We start from the raw sequence: 16,457 nt of genomic DNA, 5'->3' as shown, positions 1-16,457 counted from the left end.
CCAATCGAGACTTCAGCTTTTGGAAAGATTTTTCGATTATGTTACTTTAGACTAGTTAGAAAGGTATAAAAACTGACCCTTTGGGAGGGAGGGTGCGCTTGCTGCTCATCTTCTCCTGAGACTGAGACGTGCTGACGGTTTTTCTTGGACCACGTAAGGATAAAATAGGCCTAATGACTTTAACTTTATTCTTTTAGGTGAAGTGAGTTTTAGACAGGGACGTTAGGGTTTAGATGATGGAAAAACTGTTTATTCATTTTTAAAATATGCTTACTGATTTTGCTTATGACTGTCAATACTTTTGCTAATCCTCTAAAAAGATAATGCTTAAATAAAAAGATTCTAATTAATTGCACTTTCTTTGAATAATGGTTAATAAATAAGGTTCTTAAACTACAAGCTGGCCTTGTTATTTATGAGTTTTAGGTTACCATTAGCAGATTCATTTGCCTAAGTGGCTTAATTAAATGCAAAGTTTTATATAACCATGGTGAGAATATTATACTGCAGTTGTATATAAATATGTATATAGTTTGTGATTAGGTTTTATTAATTAGGTCACATGATTCAGTTGCTCAAAAAAATGTCATGTTAGTTTATGGGCCTTGTGAATGATTTATGATTGATGGTGAGTATTGTGAAGTTGGGTAGTGTTGCTTATGGCATATTTTCTTTAGGGGCGCTGGATCAATTTCCTGGTAGCAGAGTTACGGTTGCTATGGTAACCGACATGCTACATGGTAGTTACATAGGATCGATGTTTAACGCATGTTGAGTTTTGTTCATTTGTTATTCGTAGTCGAAAGGGTTTTTCCTGCAGTGTGAAAAATCCTAGTTGAGCCGGCAATGAGTGGTGTGACAAAGTGAAGTTGCACAGTGCATTTGTTCTGTTTCAAATTAGTGATATTGTTATCACTAGTGTTGTGGTCGTACAGCACGAGTTTAGGGATTTTAGGTGTGCTAGGTAAAATGTATAGTCAGAATTGTCTATGAAATCGTAGCTTTCGAGTATATGGACTTGGAGCCTGTTTTAAAACTCACTGCGAAAAGAGTAGTAGATTTAATTCAAGCTTGTGTGAAGGGTAAAGTAGCGTCGTCTATTTTGCTGGCAAATGTGGATTTCTATGGCTGGTTAAAGTCCTTCCAGGATTTCTTTATATGTGGTTAGGGAAAATTTCCGTTTGAGAGTGCGTAAATGAATTTGTAATTCCGTTCGAGTCAAACTTTGAATTGCTACTTTATGTGCATTCAGAGAGAAACGAGTACGTTATTACCTGCTTGAAGGGTAGAGTAAAGGTTACTTTATCAATGAATGTATATTCTGTGAGAGTAGCGTCGTCTATTCCACGAAAAGAATACTTGAATGTTTGTAAAAACTATCGCCTTATTTTAGCGAGACAGACAAATGGTTTGTTTATTCGTTGTTAATAACTGAAATCCATTGAAAAAGTGTTCTTAAAATGGCGCTGTGAAAAGTTTTTGTGAAGGAGGGGTAAGCGCTTGGAGTGAGAGACGAGAAGCTGCAGCGGCTGTGTACGTCACAGGGTTCGCGCTGTGATTGGCTAACATACGTCACAGCTAGCGCACTGATTGGTTCACGTGACTCTGACGAGCTGTTAGCTGATTGGCTTTCCCAGAAAGCAGCAATCCTATTGGTTGAGCAAGGTGGTGACGTAGCTTAACCTGATTGGCTTGTTGGTGTGTTTCGCGCACGGATTGGCTGGTTTTGCGGAACAAGTAGAAAACATTTACGATCATTTCCAATTAAGCGAATTTGATTAAAACATGAGTTATTTTTATAAAAAAGAGGAGAAGAAGCTTACATTGCTTCAGAGATTTAAAATTTTTATTTCACCCGATAAGAAAATTGAAACGCGAGGTGGAAAATTACTTCATAAGTACAAAACTCCCGCAGCTTATATGGAAGGTGAATATGGTTATCATACTTGCCTTTGGTTTGATGTCTGGCAGCATTACACTAAGGATGTCGGTGTTTTGGCTTGGCTAGAAGATGGCTCTTTTAATATAAGGATTTTGAAAAATGTAAGACAGAAAATGACAGCTCTTGTGCCAAAGCCTAGACCAACACAATTTGAGGCTTTAGTTGAATGGGAGGATGAGATGTTTCAACTTCAGAGGGAAGCAAGTGGTATGATGAGACCTTCGAAATCATCAAATTTTAAACATGAAACTCATGAAGATAGAATGCGTAGCTGGAGACAGGCAGACATGTGTGATGGTCTCTATACAGTGATAGAAATGATTACAGAAATACCAGGTCAATAGAATACTCAAAAGAAAAATAATGTGGTTGTAGACAGTGAATCAGAAGACCAAGATTTGGAAGAAAGTTTAATGTCTAATAAAAAAACAGACTCCTTTAAAACCAGCTTGTTCATGGTCTAACCCGATGGTTTCTACAGGAACCACACCAAGTGCACCTCCATTAAATGAAAGTTCACCTAAATTGTTCCCGGATAATTCTCAATCTTTTGAAACTCCTGAAAGGTTAGGAACAAGAATGAATTCTAGCGTTTATGATGAAAGCAGAAACTTTACTGAGACACCAATAGAAAGAGAAATTCCTAGAACTACAATTGAAGTTGGTAGAAATGAGGCAGGTGGAAACACTTCTGAATATTTACGATCAAAGGAAGAATTCATTCGGCAGTTAACTAAAGGCATGGACACAGTGACAGTTCCAGTAACGATTGGTCCTGTTCAGCCTGTTTTTTGATCAAGGAGAAATTAGGCAACTTGGTTTAACAATTCCATTAAATGCAGAAATTCAGAAAGTGGCTGAAAATTTGTACTCAGATTTAACTGAAATACATCGAGAAAAAACAATGATGCCTGATTTAACTTTTAATCCAGGTTCATTATGCAGAACACCAATGGGTGCAGAGTCAGATACTGAGTCGCCAGAAAGGAGTGTTGAGAAAACAGATTCTAATTCAAAGCTAGATGTGGCAAAACTAAAAGCAGATTTAGAGGAATTAATAATTGGCACAATTGGTCCTGACAGTTTAAAGCATTATCAAGATGATGAACTGCTGTTCATCTGCAAAAGCATACAATGGAAAACAAAGAATAAATATGATCATTTGGAGGAATTGGCTGCGGAATTAGAAATTGATTTGAGCAAACAGAAAATTTTTACAAAGCATTACAGATTAGATTTTTACTGAAAAAGATATTGGGAACTTCAATACAATGGGAAGAATTATGCATATAAAAGATTTGATTGTGTACAAAAAAAAATTGGGAGACTTGAGCAAATGGAGGGTGAAGTGGACCAAAAAGAAGGAGGAAGAGAGGAGAGAAAAATTGGCTAATCAGTACCCAATGAGAGAAATTGCAGGTGGTGGTTATGTGCATGTTCCCTGGTCCAGACAAGACATTCTGTTGTTTACAAATGATTTCCCTCGGCTGAGAGAGAAGCCTGTGGAATGGTATCGACAGGTGGATAGATTCATCAAAGTGTCAAAAGTTCTGTGGGTTGATCTCGATGGATTCTTTGACATTGTTGTCCCATCAGATCTCTGGACAGAATGCAAAATTGCTGTGAGTTGGCCCAAGGTAGAACCAGCTCGAGACAAAGAGACAGGTGCCCCATCATCAGATGTCATGGAACTGTATGATAAAGTAATTTACTGGTTAAAACAAAAAATTGCCCCAAAAGAAGTAGATTGGGTAAAAATAGACAGAACAAATCAGGAACCAAAAGAGTCAGTTCATTCATTCTATGAGAGATTGCTGTTGGCTTTCAAACAGTACAGTGGCTATGAGAAACTAAGTGAAAAGGACATGAGCCACTTCATTTACAGATTTGTTCATGGCCTGAAACCTGAAATTGGTGAAATGATCAGAAATGGAATTGTTGGATGGCTAGCACTCTCAGTTGATGACATACTCAGAAAGGCAAAATACTGCAGTGATGAGATAGATGCGAGACAAAAGAAATTAAAAGAGAAATCAATGTGGGCACAGGTGAAAGTAGCTGAACAACAGATCGCCAGTTTGGAGAATAAAAATGTAAATTACAACCAGAATCAGGGTCAGGGAAAATTTAAGGGAAACTTTAACAAACCAAAATTTTATATTAATATTGCAGAGATGAAGCAAAAATTGCCTTGTTTTAATTGCGGGGAAACTGGACACTGGAAGCGAGAGTGTAAAAATCCGCCGAGAAATTTCAAAAATGCATCATTAAATCCACAGATGCAGAATGATGTAAATCTGCAGCAACAGCTACAACAGCAGTTAAACAAGCTGAGTCTTCAGCGACAGCTACAGCAACAGTTAGTGAATCAGCAGAGTCAAATTCCACAGCCTCCTCTCCCAAACAGTAGAGGTGTTCAAAGATACAATTCGGAGTCAGGATTCAGCGGAGCTGATCAGGTAATAAGAACACAAAGAGTAAATGTGCCAAATTTGTCTGGACAATCTTTGATGACAGAAAATTAAGGAAGTGATTCTGAGGATTACTTATGACGGTGCCCGAGAGAGGGGGAAGAGTGTGTGATTGGAGCCACTCTTGAGGTTGACCAGTCTGGTCCATTTATCAATGGTAAAGTGAATGATGTAGATATCACTTTTCTTGTGGACACTGGTGCAACTTGTTCTACTGTTAGATCAGTGGAAATAGAAAACCTCCCTCTCTCTGGGGATTGCATCCAAGTAGTTGGTGTAGCAAATCAGCAAATCAAAACAAGCCTGACAGAGCCTGTTAAGGTTGAGATTGGCAAGTTCAAAGATAAACACAGATTTGTAGTTTGTGATAGCAGTCCTGTGAACCTGTTAGGAAGAGACATCCTCTGCAAAATGAACTGCAAAATATATTGCTCACCGGAAGGTATTGAGTTACAGACATTTGAAGAGGATGGACTTTATAAATTAACAATGTTAATGGTTGAGGCAGAGAAATCAAAATTATTTCCTGTATTTGAAAAAGAAAATTTGCCTGAAGAATTAAAAAAGACAGTCAAAACTGAAATTTGGGATTTATCTGGAAGTGAAATGGGTCTGATGAAACATGTTGATCCAGTCAAAATTACACTGAAGAAGGGAATAGATTTTCCAAACATTCCCCAGTACAAGATGAAGGCAGAAACAATTGAAGGTGTCATTCCTGTGATTGAAAAATTCATAAAGCAAGGTGTTTTAAAAGAAATCGAGAGCAGTCCTTGTAATTCACCGATCATGGGGATCAAAAAGCCGAATGGAACGTACAGTATAGTTCAAGATTTGAGAAAGGGTAATCAGATAGTAGTTCCATGTTGCCCAGTTGTTCCAAATCCAGCAGTGATTCTTTACCAGATTCCACATGATGCAGAATGGTACACTGTCATTGATCTCTGCAATGCGTTCTTTACAGTTCCATTGCATCCAGAGAGCCAGGAAATCTTTGCGTGCAGGTTCCAAGGTCGCACATTAGCATGGTGTTGTATCCCTCAAGGGTATACAGAGAGTCCTTCTATCTTTAATGAATTGTTAAAGAAGTCATTGAAGAATCTAAATTTACCTGGAAGATCAACATTAGTTCAGTACATTGATGATTTGCTTGTTGCAGCAAAAACGCGAGACAACTGTGTCACAGATACAATTACTCTTTTGAATCATTTGGCAGATGAGGGACATGAGGTGTCACCTGCAAAATTACAATTTTGCAAACAAGAAGTAAAATATCTTGGTCACAGAATTGCAAAGGGAATCAGACAAGTGACAATTGAAAGAATAAAAATGATTCAGGGAATGCATCCTCCAAAAACTCAGAGACAGGTCAGAATGTTTTTAGGAATGGTTGGCTATCGTCGTCAATGGATTAGTGGATTTTCGGTAATTGCGAAGCCACTACAGAGACTGACAAAATCAGATATAAAAGATCCAATTGTCCTTACAGAAACTGAAATGGACGCTTTTGAGAAGCTAAAAAGGAGTTTGTGTGAAGCTCCAGCCTTGGGCATGCCAGACTATGAAAAATATTTTGAGCTGTACTGCAGTGAAAGAGAAGGGTGTGCATTGTCTGTGTTAATACAAAGACATGGGAAGCTGAGAAAGCCAATAGCATATTTTTCAGCAGTACTTGATCCAGTTGCAAAGGCATTACCAGGCTGCTTAAAAGCAGTAGCTGCAACAAGTGTAAGTCTTGAGCAAAGTGAGGGAATAATAATGGGGTTCCCTGTAAAAGTCTATGTTCCCCATTCAGTTGAAATTCTTCTCACTAGAAGCAAAACACAGCACCTGACAAGTAACAGACTTACCAAATACGAGAAAATTATTCTGGGATCAGATAATGTTTCGATTGCAAGATGTGTGAATCTAAATCCTTCCACATTATTGCCTGATGGTACTGTAACTGAAATCAGAAATGAAAATGACGTTGATCATGAATGCTTGGATGTTCTGGAATATTGCACCAAGCCAAGGCAGGACATTAAAGATGTTCCTTTGCCTGAGTCAGACTATGTTTACTTTGTTGATGGTTCTTGTTTAAGAACAGAGGAAGGCTTTTTGAGAGCAGCATATTCTGTCTGCATGGTTGCTGATGTTGTGGAAGCATCATGTCTTGAAGGAATTCGTTCAGCTCAAGTAGCGGAATTGATTGCTTTAATTTGTGCATGTGAAAGAGCAATACATTTGAAGATTACCATAATAACTGATAGCCAGTATGGTTAACGGAGTTGTGCATGATTATGGACTGCTCTGGTCTCAAAGAGGCTACTTGACATCTGCAGGTTCACCCATCAGAAATGCAAAAACTGATTAAAAGGTTAATTGATGGCATTCAGTTACCAGAAAAGATTGCTGTCGTGAAATGCGCAGCGCACAAAAAGGGAGATGATTTCATTACCAAAGGAAATGCCTATGCAGACGAGGTTGCGAAATACTGTGCAAGAAACAATTTTGCAATTAATCGGGAGAAAAATGATGAACATGCTTTGAGTTCACTAAGGTTAACATCAGTAGTTGAAACATGGCAGGAAATCAAAGATTTACAAGACGAAGCTGATGATGAAGAGAAAAACACATGGTTGAAAACAGAATGTAGACAGCGAGATGAGGATGGAATTTGGACATACAAGGATGGCAGAGTAGTTTTACCAAACTGCATGATTGCTGACATGGCAAGGATGTATCATGGTTTAGGACACATTGGAAGAGATTCTATGATTAGGCTTTTTAGAGAGACTTGGTTCAATACGAAGTTCAGAACAATTGAAGAATCTCTTTGTCAAAGGTGTTTGACTTGCCAGCAAATGTACCCAATTCGGAAAACAGTTGTGGGAATGGGAACCATAGGACGGGAGGGTGGTCCATTCACCAGATTACAGATGGATTTCATTGAAATGCCGCAGCATAACAAATTGCGTTATGTTCTGGTGTTTGTCTGTTTGTTTTCAAGATGAGTTGAAGCGTTTCCCACACGTCACAATGATGCATTTACTGTTGCAAAATTACTTTTGAGGGAGATTGTACCGAGGTACGGTTTTCCAGTGACAGTGGAGAGTGATCGTGGAAGACATTTTGAAAACAGACTGTTAAAATTAATTTGTGAGGCTTTACACATAGAGCAGAGGTTACATTGTGCATACAGACCAGAGGCATCTGGAGTTGTTGAGCAAATAAATGGAACAATTAAGAACAGAATTGCAAAAATGTGTTTAGCTACTGGAATAAAGTGGACAGATGCTCTTCCACTAGTTTTGATGACTCTAAGAAGTACACCTGATAAAAAGACAGGTTTAAGCCCACATGATATTCTTATGGGCAGGGTCATGAGACAGGCATTCATGCCAGTGGGAAAATTGATGGCTATTAATGATAGCGTCATTTTGGAGTATTGCAGAAATCTATCTGACGTCGTGACTTCTATATCTAATCAGGTGGGAACAGAAGTACAGACAAGAGAAAAGGAGCAAGCACATGACCTGTTACCAGGTGATTGGGTGAGAACAAAGATTAATCGAAGAAGAAATTGTCTGGTACCCAGGTGGCAGAAACCAAGACAAGTTATTCTTGTCACAACAAATGCAGTAAAGTGCAAAGGCCTGAAGAGGTGGATACATGCCAGTCACACAATTTGTGTGCCTACACCTGAAAACTCTGATGAAGAAAGTGATACTACAACTGATTCAGATTCAGAAGAAGAACCCAAATGAGATCCAGATCTTGAAGATCGACAGGCAGGTCGACATCTGGAAAATTCAACTGTGAATGGAAATTGGAATGAGAAAGATTTGGAAATCATAGTTGTAGACTCTGAAAATGATGGAGATCTGCTAGAAGTGGAAGCAGAAAAGGAGTCTAATCAGATTGAGATTCAAGACCAGGAGAGTATTGAAAATCTGAAAAGAAACTCTGAAAGCAGGAACAAGAAATCTGAAACTGGGAAGTTGAAGGTAATTGAAGAAGAAGAAGAAGACGAATTGCCAAGTACCAGTGACAAAGATAGAGTTCCTAACGGAGTGAAATGGCCGAGTAAAGAAGTACCTGAGTCAAGAATCCGAATCTCTGACAGTGAAAGTGAAGACAGTGATGAAGAATCACAGATAAGAAATTTCAGAAAAAGATCTTGGAGAAATGAGAGTAATGTGACTGAGCCACAGAAGAAATTGCCAAGAAAAGGTGATAATTGGCCAAGTGAAAATGAAGGTCTGAAATTCAAATTGATAAAGAAATCAAAAGAACAGGTCAATGAAATCACTAGTCAAGAAGAGCCTGAAAAGAAAAGTGAAGAAGAAAAGAAAATAGAAGTTATTCGTAGAAAAACAAAAAGAGCTCTTAAGCCAAACCAGAAATATAAGTCTCCTGAGTGGACTTATATAATAATTCCACCTGTAGTTGAGGTGAACAGTAGCAGTCAGGAAGAAATTGAAGACAATAGTGACAATGATTGAGGCATTTTTCTGTTAAAATTTAGGGTTTTGTTTTTGGCGTAAGGCTGAAGAAATTGTGTTAGGTGACACAAGGTCGAAGAAATTGTGTTAGCTGGAAAACAAATTGTGACGCAAGGTCGAAGAAAGGCTGTTAGAGGGTTAAAAGGTTTTTTTTAAAAAAATTTAAAAAATTGAAAAAGGGGGGTGTTAGATTTAGACAATTTAAAATTTTTTTATTTTTGTTTTCTTTTTCCTCTTTACAAGTCTAGTAAAAATGCCTTATGTTTTTGTAAATAACAGCTCAAGATGTTCCATTCTTAAGAGATGCTGTAAGATGTCTCTGATTTGTGTGTTCTTAATAATTCTGCTCTGGTTAGTTTTAGCAGTCATTTTTCCTTTCGGGATCGATAAGGAAAAGTACAAGGTCAATATGACAAGCAAAGCTTCAGTTAAACAAGACAAACATAGTGCATCAAGCAAAACTAACAAAGTTATTGATCATAGACCAGAATCTCATCAAGATAGGTCTGTTAGTGATTTTTCTAGCAATACTTTTTCAAGACTCCTGGCTGAGTATGTAAAGGTCATGGAGGTCAAAGATTGTTATATCTGTGTGAAATTGCCTGCTTCTGTTTCAGAGGGAGTGACGTACAATATGCTTCCTCTTACTTACGGCATAACCTGTAGTGTAATAGCTAGCTTATTTTATCAGACTGGCCGATTAGAGTATTATTACTCAAATTATGACGAAATGTTTGCAAACCTGAAAATTGAGAAAAGCTTAAATAAACACAAGCAAGCTAAACAGATGAGGGAATTCTTTATTGTCACTAACGAACTCACTTATGAGTATGCTTTTAGAAATATTTTGACATGCAAGTTGAGAACTGAGGAAAAGAATTTCCTAAATCTTGTTGAAGAAAGAAGGGCAATCTATAAAAGAAACGAGATGATCAAACAGACCAAATCCAATTTTTGGCAGAAAGAAGATGAGAAGTTTAATGGCAAATCTTTTGATAATGTTGCAATTCACATAGACAAACCAATTAGTGGCAAGCTTTGTATCAGGAGAGATAATACGTTGTTCGACAATTATTTTGTTGGAGCCAGCAATTGTGAGGACACTTACCAAATCATGGGGGGTTGGGGATTTAAAGGTGGCAAAGACCCAATTTTTCCTGTAATTTATTTTGTTTGTGGAGACAAAGCCTACTATAACCTCCCAGATCATTGGTATGGGACATGTTTTGTTGGTCTTGTTTTTCCGAAAATATTTCATGTTGACAGAAATGCAGAAGGTTCATTTGAAATCAACAATCATGTAAATAGGTACAAAAGAGAAAGTTTCTCAGAAATTTTGGGAGACATTTTTGTAGCACTGATACCTTTAGTAGGTATAACCCTGAATGCAGGCAGAATTAGAAAATTATCTACCATAGTTGACCGATTGTCAACTGACACAGCTGGTGGTTTCCAATTAGTGGATACTGAGGGTATTGCAATACGATCAATGGTAATGCAAAACCGTCTTGCCCTCGACATTCTCCTAGCTAAAGAGGGAGGAGTTTGTGGCATTTTACACTGTCAACACTGCTGCACATACATTCCAGATGAGAGTAAGAACATTGAGATGTACATTAAAAACATTACGGAGCTTCAGTCAGAAATTGTCCCCTTGGAAGAGGATGATTTTTCAGAACGTTTGTCAAAAAGATTTCAAGCAATCAAAACCTGGTTTAAAGAAATTGGTGGTTCAACTCTTGGCAAGATTCTGACACCTTTGTTTGTAATAATTTTTGTGATACTTTTGTTGAAGATCAGTTGCATGTTACACAAGAGAAAGAAATATCTGAGGGAAAAGAAGAGAATTTACAAGATCAGAAAGGAACAGGAGAAAGAGATAGAACTGGAAGAGTTCCGTAGAGCTCAATATGAGAGTTGCAGACAGACAGCTGAGACAAGTCTTTAGAAATACTAACACAGTGAAACCGAATCATGTTCATCTATAAGATAAAATTTGCTAAATTTTTGGGTGTGGTTTGGTGATTTTGAAATCACCAGATGAGGGAGTTGATGGAGCGAGATTTGGAAATAAATTTGTTTTCCACTCGCAAAGTTACACTTCCATAATTAATAATATTACTAACAAAGTGTGCAGTGAAATGTACTAATCAACCTAGAGTAAAATTGCAGATCACTATACGCGGGAAACTCATTTGTGTGCTCATATATGTGCTTATGTTGCAATGCATGTGGGTGTATAATAAATAAACTAATTTTGTTTATCGTTTTTGTCAGTACTAAATGCGGCTGATTTATAATTGCATGTGCTTATTTCTGTGTGCTCATGTTTTGTTTTTCTTGTCTTTAATGTTGCACGAATCTGTTTGTTGCTTCATTTGCTTCGGCTAGGTAACATAGATTAATGGGTAATTATTAGCAAAGGTGGGTGGGAAACAGAACGAACTTTATTTCTCACATTAATCGATGTTTTGTGTTTGTTTATGCATTAGGTTTACGATTGGGCCTAACCAAAATGGATGGCGGGTTTTGCAGTCTGTGAAAGCTTGACCAGAGAAAAGATTCAGCCATGCGCAGTTGTGCTAATGGAAAAGTCATCTTTCCGCTGATCAGTCAAACGTCTAAAAGATATAAGACTTGGTCGAGTTGAAATGTGTTCTTGCTGTCCTTGTCAAGGACAGGATGCGGCGGAACCTGCCAAGATTAAGGGACGAGAGTTCCTCCTCGGGAAATGTAACTTTTTGAGGAAGCAAAGAGGATGGTAAAACTATGAACAATAAGGGCTGTGAATGTGGCCCCGGACTTGGTCAGAGGACAATGACCTAATGGGCCGATGTGGTTTGGCCAATCGAGACGTCAGCTTTTGGAAAAAATGTTCGATTATGTTACTTTAGACTAGTTAGAAAGGTATAAAAACTGACCCTTTGGGAGGGGGAGTGCGCTTGCTGCTCATCTTCTCCTGAGACTGAGACGTGCTGTCGGTTTTTCTTGGACCACGTAAGGATAAAATAGGCCTAATGACTTTAACTTTATTCTTTTAGGTGAAGTGAGTTTTAGACAGGGACGTTAGGGTTTAGATGATGGAAAAACTGTTTATTCATTTTTAAAGTATGCTAACTGATTTTGCTTATGACTGTCAATACTTTTGCTAATCCTCTAAAAAGATAATGCTTAAATAAAAAGATTCTAATAAATTGCACTTTCTTTGAATAATGGTTAATAAATAATATTCTTAAACTACAAGCTGGCCTTGTTATTTATGAGTTTTAGATTACCATTAGCAGATTCATTTGCCTAAGTGGCTTAATTAAATGCAAAGTTATATATAACCATGGTGAGAACATTATACTGCAGTTGTATATAAATATGTATATAGTTTGTGATTAGGTTTTATTAATTAGGTCACATGATTCAGTTGCTCAAAAAGATGTCATGTTAGTTTATGGGCCTTGTGAATGATTTATGATTGATGGTGAGTATTGTGAAGTTGGGTAGTGTTGCTTATGGCATATTTTCTTTAGGGGCGCTGGATCATGACAAATATATTGTATTCGCTGCATCTTACGGTAAATCAAGGTAAGTAGATGTGGAATTACGAATAGTAAATATAAATTTACCACAACGATGTAGTCATAAGGTGATGTAGTAGATGCATGATTTTGGTATGTCGATATTGTGGACCTCGGTCTTTAGAAGCATTGAGAGTGGGGGTGGTCCACCTTTCCTTGTCGGGCGAGCATCTCATAAACTACAGTTTTAGTTGTTCTTTCTATAATTGGGATTGGAGTCATGTGCTTATCATGGGTAAGCCCATGACAAGCGTCTGCTTCCAAGAGTTAAAAAAGCAAAGTGATGTGAATTTCTGGGTTGAGGTATCATTTGGAAATAATCCTTTGACAAATGAGCGTCCTGATGATCAGGTGCTTCTTACATCTTTCCCCATCTTGGGCAAAACTACTATACCAGCAAACATATAGGCTGGAGTGTAAAAAAGACGACAGCTGATTCTCAGTCTGTCCAAGCATGGCCGCCATTTTTAAATAATGTTTTTCTTTCTCTGTTGTACAAAACTGATATCTTTTTTCAGTAAGAACCAAGCAAGGTGTTTCTCAATGATTTGACATGAGAATTTATTTTCAGAATTTTGACTTTTAAACTCTACTATTTTTGTTTTAACAGATTCTTCTGAATGTTCGCTCTGCCCAGAAGAATTTTGGTCTAATGAAAAAAGGGACATGTGCATCCCAAAACTTACAGAGTTTCTGTCCTTCAGCGAACCCCTGGGTGCAGCTCTTGTCGCCTTTACCGGTGGATGTTCCATCCTAGTGGTACTTGTCTCGATTCTGTTTGTTAAATACCACAACACCCCCATTGTGAAAGCCAACAACCGTTATCTGAGCTACCTTCTCCTGCTGGCCCTTCTCCTCAGCTTTCTCTGTTCCTTCCTTTTCATTGGGCGCCCAGATGGCTTCAGCTGCTTGCTACGTCAGGTGACCTTTGGACTCGTCTTCACCTTCTGTGTCTCATGCGTATTGGCCAAAACTATTGTGGTGGTTGTGGCCTTCAAAGCAACCCAGCCCAGCCGCAGTCTAAAGACATGGACCAAGGAAAATATCCCTAACAAAATTATCTTTATTTCTCTAATGCCCCAGTTTCTTGTCTGCCTGCTGTGGCTTTCCTGTTCTCCTGCATTCCCAGAGAAAAACATGGCTTCCCAACCTGGGAAAATCACCATAGAGTGCAATGAAGGTTCTAGCACAGCATTTTGGTGCATGCTGGGATACATGGGGTTTCTAGCTGTCGCGAGCTTCCTGCTAGCTTTCATAGCCAGGAAACTTCCAGCGAGCTTCAACGAAGCGAGCTCGATCACTTTCAGCATGCTGATCTTCATAAGCGTCTGGACCTCCTTCCTCCCGGCCTATCGCAGCACACAGGGCAAGTACATGGTTGCCACAGAGGTATTCGCCATCTTGGCTTCCAGCTCTGCTCTTCTGGTGTGTCTATTTTTTCCAAAGTGCTACATCATTTTACTAAAACCGAAGAGGAACACAAGAGAACACCTCTTAGGAAAACCGACTCATAAAAACAAGAAATGACCAGCTGTTGTGCAAGACAGAAACTGAAACTCAAGGGATATTACACAATATGCTTTATTAAAATAAAACAAAGTTTGTATATTTGTAGAAACTAGGGTACCCCTAGAGTACCTCTTAACCTTAAACACATTTATGTTCATGTTTCATGTTTGAACAGTTGTGCTCAACATTTTGCAAAAAAAGTTATGGTAAATTCTTCTATGGTCCCTTGGGCTGAGGTATATACCTGTGGATATTATTATGTATTAAAGTCTAGTTCACTATAGTTAAAGGAAATGTGTTTTTGGCATCTGTGCTCAGCAAGACTTATTATATCACAGAGATGGGAAACGTATTTTGCAGATTTCACGCTGAAGCAGAAGATGGACAGTTATGCTTCTCTTCCTGGTTGCCAAAAGTAGAGCAGCAGATAAAGTCTGAATTATGTTTCTCCAGCTGCCAACTGAATCACTTATGGGCATCCTACCTTTTTACATATTTGAACCAAGTGCCATGTAGATAAAGTGAATTGCTCAGGATCACACAATAAGGTTGAGCAATCAAGATGGGAATATGTCTGATTCTGATAAATGTCAGCTAATCACTAGACCACATGTGCTCCCTGCGGATTTCAGCCTGTGATGTGTTTCAGAAAGGTGTCTGGGCTCAATGTGTATTGCTTCCCAAATACAGATACCCGTGAACCTCTTACAGGGCCCCCTTGATTCAGGGAAATAGAACTGAAGTACAATATAGCGATGGGTAGGATGCTTGAATTAATCTCAGTCACTGATTATTACCCAGTCCATCGTTTTCTTACCCACAATGCTACCTCAGATCATACCCAGCAATACATTAACCTGTTCCGTGCACGTGATGGAACCACTCTGTCATGAGCCACGGGCGCGCAGTGCTAATGACGGAGTGGTTCCGTCACGCCGCGGCATTAGCGTCATTAGCACAGCGCGCCAGTGGCTCGTGACGAAGTCAATACGTCACGAGCATGGCGGCGCCGGTTAAGCAGGCTTCATCCTGCTCCAATAGGAACAGCCAGGTCTGAACTGCCAAGCCAGGGCCTCTCAAAACCCTAACAGAAGCAACCCAAGACCGGTTTCACTCTAGTCGGGGCTCTTCTGTCCGGTGCAGCCTGGTTCCAGTAGCAAAGTGAGCAGGACCCCGTGTCTCCAGAAGAAGGCCCTGTCTGGGAGTAAACACAGACATTTGGAGTGTCTCCAGCAAGCCTAAGATGCCAGAGTCACTGGAAGCAAATACAGGGTCAGCCACAGGCAATCAAACAGGGACAAGATGGTCTAGTTGTCTGACTTTCATCTATTCATCCTTGCTTCCCCTTTACCCATTCTGGCTTGGGTTTGTGTTGCTACTTACTTCATTAGTGTACACACGCAGCTCCTGAGTACAGTTGGTATCCTATTTCATGTTTATTAGTTTTGATATTTTTGCGAAAGTCCAGCACACAGTACTTTCTTGCTTCATTGCAGAGATGTCTGCCTCTTAAATTGTCCTGACAGCTCCTGCCCTGGAGTTTCTACTTCTCTTTCGCTGCATTTTATCTTTTGTTACCCTCCTGAGTCCGCTTGTCGTGCAAAATTAAGTGGCACAACACTAGCCCTCATTTGTAGATTATTGGGTGGTGTAACATGGATTCTGTGCATTGAACACATTATAACGTCAGCAAATGCCACAACGCCAGTCCCTGTGCGGCATGTAATGCCCGTTTGCACCAACAAAAGACTGGTGCAAACTGCACACCCTTGATATACAAAAAACCTGCAAAACATCGTTTTCTGCTTGATATTTCCTATTGTATCATATAGCGTACTACCACTATGTGTGGTGCTGTGACAATATCATAATTGTGATAACATAATTTTTGGAGTTGTAGTGTTACCATGAATATCCTTACAATCCCTAAATAAGGGTTTGCACATATGCAAATCAATTAAGGTGGCTGGCAGTGTATATTGTGTTGTGTAATACCCACTAATGTTCAATGATGCATGCTCAGTTTTAGATCTAGAGTGTCAGAGCGAGGATCTGGTGAGTGCATCTTTAATCTGTTGGATGGCAGAGCAGTCAGTCATCCCTCAGAAATTCCCTCAGTCACTCTTTTGTGTGCAGCATCAGGCCAGAGCATGTCAATAAATGCTGACTAAGCCAGGATTCACAAAGTATATAGAGTGAGAGATGGGCAGGTGTCAGGAACAGGGCTGTTTTCATCAGAGGGGAATCAAGTCAGGCCAGAGACAAGGAGAGCAAAGCTCCAGGTGCCAATCAATGTTACATCACTGCGAAAATAGAGCAAGTTCCTCAAATAAGCCGTGCCCATCGAGCAGGAGAGTGGTAAGGATGTTGTTCTATGTCTATTGGTGCACTGAGGAGCAATCTGTCACAAATACATGGCAAGAGCATGATGTGATAGCCCACTGTCATTTACAGAGAAAGCACAGGTTCCATTGAAACA

The 16,457-nt window shown here is 39.1% G+C and overlaps 1 protein-coding gene across 1 annotated transcript in view; it reads left to right on the top strand.

The window, feature by feature from the left end:
- Window positions 1–13,996, top strand: part of LOC144797966 (extracellular calcium-sensing receptor-like) — a 228,435-nt gene extending 214,439 nt beyond the window's left edge. Inside the window, exon 6 of the mRNA XM_078668772.1 lies at window positions 13,080–13,996. Within this exon, the coding sequence (XP_078524898.1) occupies window positions 13,080–13,996 (917 nt within the window). The remainder of the gene's footprint in view (window positions 1–13,079) is intronic.
- Window positions 13,997–16,457: the final 2,461 nt, after the last annotated feature.

This window comes from Lissotriton helveticus, chromosome 12 (assembly GCF_964261635.1).
Source record: "Lissotriton helveticus chromosome 12, aLisHel1.1, whole genome shotgun sequence".
Classification (NCBI taxonomy): Eukaryota; Metazoa; Chordata; class Amphibia; order Caudata; family Salamandridae; genus Lissotriton; species Lissotriton helveticus.
This window is presented reverse-complemented; position numbering and strand designations above follow the sequence as displayed.